The sequence below is a fragment of the Fragaria vesca genome, linkage group LG5 (genome assembly GCF_000184155.1).
Source record: "Fragaria vesca subsp. vesca linkage group LG5, FraVesHawaii_1.0, whole genome shotgun sequence".
NCBI classification, from domain to species: Eukaryota; Viridiplantae; Streptophyta; class Magnoliopsida; order Rosales; family Rosaceae; genus Fragaria; species Fragaria vesca.
In genome coordinates, this window is record NC_020495.1 from 9,749,412 (window position 1) to 9,758,024 (window position 8,613).

The 8,613-nt window shown below is 38.2% G+C and overlaps 1 protein-coding gene across 1 annotated transcript; it reads left to right on the plus strand.

The window, feature by feature from the left end:
• Positions 1 to 1,452: 1,452 nt before the first annotated feature.
• LOC101313993 (CASP-like protein RCOM_1206790-like) lies at positions 1,453 to 2,103 on the plus strand. Its single transcript, XM_004301189.1, has 2 exons — positions 1,453 to 1,604; positions 1,704 to 2,103. Exons 1-2 carry the CDS (start codon positions 1,453 to 1,455, stop codon positions 2,101 to 2,103), a joined length of 552 nt encoding a protein of 183 aa, XP_004301237.1.
• Positions 2,104 to 8,613: the final 6,510 nt, after the last annotated feature.

Genomic DNA, 8,613 nt, shown 5'->3' on the forward strand with positions numbered 1-8,613 from the left:
GAGAGAGAGAGAGGATCGTCTAAAGGCTGAGGCGAGGTGTTGGTGCATGGCAGAGATTGGAGGCCGGAGGCGGCCGTGGTGTGTGACGGAAGATCGGAGGCGGCCGTAGTGCATGGTGGAGATCGGCATGGCGTTGGCTAGCTTCGGAGATCAAAGATCGGAGGCGTTAGCATTGGCTAAGATCAGCATGCGTGGAGGATATCAGAAGCAGCCATTGTGTGTGGCGGAGCTCGGCTCACTGGCATCGTCGACTTCAGATATGCGGCAAAGGGTTTAGGATATGCGTCGTCAACTTCGGATCTGCCGGCGAGAAGGAGGCCGAGGCAGTAGGCGGAGGTGAGGACGAGGTCGTCGGAGTTGGTGGAGGCGAGGTGAGGTCGCCGGCGATGGATTTGTGAGAGAGAGAGAGAGAGAGAGAGAGAGAGATATCTGATCAGTGAGAGGAGAGGAGAAAGATTAGGTGGTTATTAATATGGTTAAGGGAGGACCCTTCCATTGAGGGATCCCTATTTTTGACTATTTCTAGGAATAGGGCATTACACCAACTTCCCGATCAAATTTTTGCGTCTGCACCGTTCAATTCATTGGGTTATATGAGTAGATCATTTATACAAATTTTCAGATAATTTAGTGATCGTTAACCCATTCAAAACTTCGATTTATTTTTAATGATCTTGAACGGTCCATGTTTGATATAAAGTGTTTAACTTTTTGTTTTAATTTCAGCCATCCAACCTCATTAAATGACAGATCTAATGGTGTGGGTATATCCCTAAAAGTGGCCAAAAATATGGATCCCTCAATGGAAGGGTTTTGATGGTTAAGGATATTTTAATCTTTATCTTAAAATTTGTGTAATTGGGCACAGTAAACATATTTTCATTGGAATAGGCAATAAGGCCCAATAATTGGTACCAAATGGGCATTATTCCCTTATTGAATACTAATCTGAAAGAAAACAAAAACAACCTCAAAGCTAATGTCTAAAAACCTGTACTCTGATAACTTGCAACTACTAAACACGAAACCAATTAGAACAGGAACACATCAAGTCGTCAATTTAAGGCCTAAGACCTGATGTGATGGTGTACATGTACGTTCATCGAAACGAGAGAGCATAGAACATTGTTAGGGTTTGGTAGGGATCTTTTCTATACCCCCAAAGTCACCACCCCGAAGGTCCAAGCAGGCCAACCTAAGTGTGACGACAAAGGTATTGGACGTACGCCAGTCCAATGCAATAGACTCCATGATAACTGTATGAACGCGCAACATCTATATTGACATCATCGAACAATGAAAGCGACCGACTCTTCACTCTTGTCTCCTTATAAACTATAGTACTTACTTGATCACCGAAACAAGAGCTAGTACGAGTTATAGAAAGAGCTATATATTTAGCCAGCTAGCTAGCTGTGTAACCGTGGAGATCGAAATTGAAGTGATCGACTAATGGCGTCTAAAGCTATTCCTTGCGCAGTTCTGGTATTCAGGATATTCACCCTTGCAGCCTGCGTTGCTTCTGGACTGTTACTTGCTCTCGACAACTTTACAACTGCTAATGGAAATCAAAAACTACGTTTTCAGGATGTGGTCACATTCAGGTACAGCACGCTAGCTTCTTCTTCGATCATTAACATTTTTGTTTGAATCCTTACATTGATAAAATAAACGATTAAGTAGGACATTTGAATTTGTTGCAGGTATGTGTTTTCTGCAACAGCAATTGGAGCAGCATATAACATCCTACAGCTACCATTTAACATATACTACGCTTCCACCCAAAAGCGTTTGATACGCAACGGATGCATGCCGGAGTTTGATTTCTATGCCGACAAGGTAGTGAGCTCGATTCTCTGTTCAGCTGTGGGAGCTGGTTTTGGAGCGGGATTTGAGCTTAAAAAGGTGATCAAAGTTTTGATTCCTCTGCTGGCATCCCTAGGCGTCCTCGACAACTTGCAGGAATCACAAACCAAGAACGATGGCTTCTATGAGAAGGCTATTATCGCTACCGGAATTCTCTTGGTTGGAGCTGTTTGCATGGCTGTGGTTTCAATCCTTACTTCCATCACTCGAACTTCAAATCCCGGTTTCTTCCGGTAGTATTGATCCATGCATCTTTGTTCAGCTGCATGCTCGCGCACCATAAAGATGCATCTATGTATGTGCCTGATGTAAGTCTTTGCCTTTTCTTTTAGTTTTTGTCCTAATCGGGGTGTGTTCAAATAAATATGTATCTGAATGCAGCCATATTATGTAAAATAAACAAGCTAAGGTAGTCTGTTTCTTGCTTTAATCTTCGTTGTCACTCAGCTACTATCGCCCGCCGCATACATATTGTCTTTTTAAACTCTATAGCGGAAAATACTTGCATTTGGACTAATATGTACGTGTGCGTCTGAACTTTCTCTTATTTACATACTTTTGTCAGTGTTAATCATAATCTTAACCATTCAAAAATAAAGATCACCTCTGCAAAAAATCAATGTAAACAAAATTCGTTTGCTGAGCTGATTGCATTAAACAAATGAACAATTCTGATGAAGTTAACAGTCTCATAATTAGCCGTCAATTTGATTGATTCATTCAGCTGAGCAAACAATTTTTGTTTACGTTGATTTTTTGTAGATGTGAGTTTTATTGGTTAATTTAACTTTTGAACGATTAAGATTATAATTGACATTGGTAAAAATATGCAAATAAAAGAGAATTTGGACGAACACATACATACTAATCCAAACGCAAGTATTTTTCCTCTATAGCCAGCATCATTTTGACAACGTAGTGACTAGGATGAAAAGGAGGTATCAATACCCCACCAATTTAGGCCTAGGCTGTGGAGTTTAAGGTAGTCCTTACACCTTAGCAAATAGAAATGCCCAAATTTGTGTATGATATTCATTTTTTGACAATCAAAATGTATTATATTCATTTTTGAGCACCTTGTTTTTTGTGGAGGATGTTGCTGAAATAGTTCTCTCCAAATCAGTTACCATAATCTAGACTTGGAGAGAATACCAGCACCTTATTGATTTCTATGTACACATGAAGTATCACACAGAGAACTATTTAATTGTATTGGGCAAACGATGAAGATCATTCGAACTAGAATATTTGATAATAGAGGAAGAATGAAAGTACATGGAGAGGTTTAAAGGCTTGAGCCTAGTTATAAATCCAGTAGCTAGTATAGCTTCTACATCAAGAACAGAACAGAACAGAACCATAATCGTTTAATTAGAAAGCTAAACAAGAGACCAAGGATAAGGCTAAAGTAATAACATATTGGTGAAGCAGCTCTTTGAACCATATGGTGAAAAATATTGATTATCTTAAGTTGCAATATCCAGAGGGGTGTCTGAGCAATAAATCCGGTCAGAATGGGTAATACATACGAATGCAGATTGCAGAATAGGATGATTGACAAGTGTATTGGCTTAACTTTCCATGGATAAATCAGACAGTAATATGGCTGAACACCTTGAAACGGTATCTACCAATTCTTGATGTTTTCCAATCTTCAGGTACTCTTACAGGGCTTACAACTAACATGGATCTTAAGAAGAACTAACCAAAAATGGCCACACTTTACATCTTCGGCTACTACATACGGTAATAACATGGAAGAATATAAGCTTACACGGTAAGAATATCCAGCATACTGCTCCTTTCAAGCCTACAAATATACCATTCTCACTAAAGATAGGAAATTTATACCGAGAACTGACTGAACAAAACAGTATAACCTCTAATTATTGGTGGAAATTTTAGTGGACCAAAAGTGAAGTGTATCCATTCATTTGTATCAACCATGTTCATATAGCTTCACAACAAATTGAAACCATGACCAAATTCGAAAATGCAGAGCCACAGCAAATAAAAACAACAGATATAACTAACCTCATCGATAATCTTTCCATTTGAAAGGTCAAAAGCACTTCAAGCAGCATCATTCAGCTTCACACATACCCAACAGAAATACAAATTCACACACTTTCTCAGCTCAACATTCACATATTTACCAAGTTAACACGACTAACTGGGTTCGTCAAAAAAGTTACGAAATTGCAACTTACATCGAGACGAAGATCATTGGGCAGCTTCGCAAAGTACTCCGGAGGGAGATCAAAGCTGTCCTGCAAACACAACCCACAAAAAATAACTCAATCAAACAATCAGAAAAATATTCGAAATCAAAACCAAGCAAATGCGAACAAGTTGATGGGCATTGGGAGAGGGGTGATTAGAGCGACGTCTTGGAGCACGGTTCGGGTTTCGGGTTGCAAAGATTTAGGGGAGTCGGATTCGGCGAGGGAGAAACAAGTGGTGAGGTTTTTGAATGTGAAGGGTTTGGGTTTAAGGGAGGTGGAAGTGGGGACGTGGTGGGGATTTCGGAGAAAGAGGAGGGTACGTGGTGGAGGAAGAGAAGAGAAGCCATTTTTGGAAGTGTTGTATGATCATGTAATGCTAGCCATTTTCAGTTTGCACTTTGCAGCCACCGAAAAATATTTGGGTGGGAAAGATGTCCATTTTCTTGGCGCGCGCTAAAAAAAAATAAAAAAATAAAATAAAAATAGTGGGCTGGGGGAAACATATGCAAACTGGGCATATGCGGACTAGTGGAGTCCGAGTACGTCTAAGCGGTAATTGGGTAAGCAAGCCTACACGGGCTGAACGGTCCCACCTTAAAGAATAAAATAAAAAATAATTCTAACTAGGGATCGTTAGAAAACCCATCCGACTCGGCCCTCAATCACGATTTTTTAAATTTTAGGGCCGGGCCGGGCCTATTATATATATATATATCTAATAAAATTTTATCAAATAAAAAAAAACTATAAAAAAGAAAAAGTTAAGATTTGTGAATGATTGAACTAAATGTATTAAAAAATTAAAATAAAATATGACTTAATGCATTAATTAGTTCACATATTTAACTAATAACTCCATAAAAAATATTTATAAAATAATTAATAGGGTTTTGGGGAGGGCTTTTTAGGGTTGGGTCGGCTAGGCCTTGATGAGCATGTAACGGGCTGGGTCGCGGGCCAGGCCGAAGCTTTGAACCCTCCACCCGAGCCCGACCTCATGCCCTATGGGCCGAGCCGAGATGGGCTTTTCTATTGCCCGGGCCACCCACGGGCTTTTAGGGCTGCAGGCCAAATGATGACCCCTAATTCTAACGTACTTAATTGTCCGACTTCGATCCTCTCTAGTCTTTCTTGTCTCTTTCTGTTTTCAGTTTCATTTTCTTTCTAGCTTTTGGAATGTAAAGATTTTAGGGTTTTAGGTTCTAGGGTAAACCCTATTCTATTTCCTTTCATAAATGAAATGAATTTTTTGGACTCAATTTTCTGGGACTGGTTGTTCTTTCTACTGAGTTGATGGAATTTTGTTATTGGGTTCTCTCAGTTTTGTGATAGTTTGAGCTGTGATTGGTTGTATGAACTTAGATAGTTTATATCAGAATCATAAGCGAATATTATGCATTGTTATGTGATAGAGGCGACTCCAAAATCTGTAAGTTCGAATTCTGAAACCTATAAATGGATTGTTAGCTGGGCTATGTTGACTGTGGGTTATTTGAAATCGCAATTTGGGGATATACAATGCAACATGAATCAAATGCACATCCATGCATGAAAGATTTGTGTACAAAAGTATAGATGACACACAACAATAATACAAAACAGAAAAACCCAGTACCCTTCTGCGTGCTTGTTCTTCTCATCATTTGCTCAATCACGCTTATGCTCAATGGAGATTTGTATCAATGACTCTGATTTATGTCATTTAGATTCCAGTATGTAGTAGTTAAACACAGCAAAGTTTTCTTCATGTTTAGGTGAAAAAAAAAAAAGTCGGATTGGGAATTATGCGACCTAGGTGGCAAAGAGTCACGGCTAGGCAGTGGAAGGAGGCGTGGACCCAAGTGGGGACACTGGGTCCAACGTGTAAAACGAGAAAAAATAAAAAATTTGGACGCCTAAGCGGGCTAGGCGGTCGAAGGTGGCGTGGGCCCAAGTGAGTCAATGAGTCCAACGTGTAAAACGAGAAAAAAATTCAAAAATTTGGATGCCTAAGCAGCCTAGGCGGACGAGAGGTTAGTCTAAGCGGTTCAGCCAGGTGGCCCGTGCCAACACGGACTGGGTGAGGTCCACCATTTAAAAGAATAATGGCTGTGTGTTCTGACTCGTCTCTCTCCAGCGGCACTCCACGACCCAGACTCGACCGTCACAAGCTTCTCTGACTACATGATGTGATCTATGTACGATATACCCTTAGATCCACGCCTCCAAAGAGTACACCGTAAATTGTCAGATCGAATATAGAGTGAAGCCTGGGAACACCATCGCGGTTTCGCACCAATTTCCAACTCCTGGTAAGTCCAAGTTTACCAGTACCTACAAAATTATTCAACTATTCTTTTTTAAACTCTGAATCAACTATAATATATGATTTATTCTAATAAATCTCTCATTGTCATTGACATTTTAAGTGAATCGGTGCAAGTTTACCTCTTGGAATTTCATGTTAAAGTATAGTTCTAGATTGATTGACTTCTCAGATTGCTAGGAGCAGTGGTTAGCGACCTAATTCAAACATCTTAAAATGATTTCATTGACTTTTTATTTGGGATCCGGCTCCTCTAAAGTGAGAAGAACGTGAATTTACTTCAATTTCATAAGATCTAAACTCTTAATTAATCTAATCAAAAGGCCTTAGTAATTGCCACCTCACTCAGTCACTCTTACTCTAACTTTTTGTTTGTTTTTTTGGGTCTTAAGTCTAAACAATAGTTAATTAACCTTGCCGTTAACTCTAGAGAAAAAAGAAGTTACGGTTTCGACGTAGAGTTGCTGCGTTTGTTTTATTTGGTTTCATGGCAACTCATCCATGCTTGAAGAACAGAAAAGAAAAATTATGCAGCTATTGAATTACCAATGATTTGTTTATCATTTCAGAATTTCAGTTGTGATTTCCCTTTGGTGTGTTCCAGTGCGAGAATAATTCAAGAGTAGTTTAATGATCGATGTAGCCAAAATCATGAAATTTAGAAGAAGAAAACAACTTGTGTAACAGCAAAAGATGATTATTAGCTATCATTAATTAAAGATTGAACTGAGGAAAGAGTTGAGAGTTTCTATAAAAAGGTAAGAGGAAGCCAGGAAGGGCACGCAAGTTATATTAGTCTATTACAAACTCATTCTTAGTCAATCTGAATTTCCTAATTAACATATTGGTATATGGTTGGCATCCCTATACAAAATAAAAAAACGTGAACGGTTTGACATGTTGGTAATAGGGGAACAATTTAACATATTGGTATATTAGGTTATATATATATATATATATATATATATATATATCTTATTATTATTTGATTTGAGTTATCATATATATCTGATATTATTATGTCTTTGTATGGTAATAGAGCAAGGACTTACCTATTGGAAACCAATATAGTTAAAGACGTGAATAAGGAGTAGAAGTTCTTCATCTATAAAAAAAAATGCAGCAATTATTGGAAGAATACATTTCAACGCATATTTCCGCTGTAAATTATATTGATAGAAAAATGTCGAAGTTCAACTGTTCTTTGTTGAGTTGAACTTCTTATTTTATGTAATTGAAGGATCAAACACGTGTTTAGTTCCTTGGAGATTGGAGAAGAAGATTACTTGAAGAAGAATAGTGATTCAAACATATCTGCTAGAGTTCTAGAGATAGTAGCCGCGATCAGTGCTACAAAGTTTGTAATTGACTCGTTTTTTTCAATGTGAATTTTTCTTTTCAATAGGAGTTTTCAAGAGTTAAAGCCCCGGCAGTGTTTTTCCTCAAATTGAGGTTCCACTGGATAAACAAACTGTTGTGTTCTTTATTTTTTGTTTCTGTCTAGTACATCGAGTATTGAAACCACTGTTTCAATCATGATACCCAGAAAACGTCCATCCTAGTCCTTTTAAGTGGTACCAGAGTGTCACCAGATATACTTGGTGAGATTTGTGGATTAGTTAAAGGATGAAATATTATGCAGTTGTTGGTTCGATCAATTGTCCTCGTCTCTCAAATGATGCATTGGTAAGTCATCTTGAGGTAAGAATCAAGCCCAAGAAAAAGGTAAAATCTATTTCTTTTTCTTCGATCAATAATTGTAATACTTCTGATGATATTGATGGTTCCACTGATTTGATGTGTTTACTCAAATATTTTAAGAAGCTTCTTAAAAATAAAAAATTTCCAAGTTTACTGAAAATTCGTCTTGTTAAAAATCGAATTGCTTTGAGCATGATGAGATTGGTAATTTCGATGCTGATTGTGGAAAGAAAAAGTATAACTCGCATGTAGGTAAATCTTTGAAGTCTACTTGGAGTAATAGTGAGTCTGATACTCACTTTGAGAAAGAAGGAGGTTATGTAGCTCTTACTTCTACCCTTCATAATGAATCGTCTAATACAATTAGTGTTTTGCAGGATAATATGAAGTTGAAAAATTAGGACATGGAGAAGGTTGAGTTGATTGATAAGATCAAACACTACCAGAAGAAAGATTTTAGCCGAAGAAAATAAAAAAATCAGGCCGACGAATTATTTTTTCGTCGGCTAAAGTCCA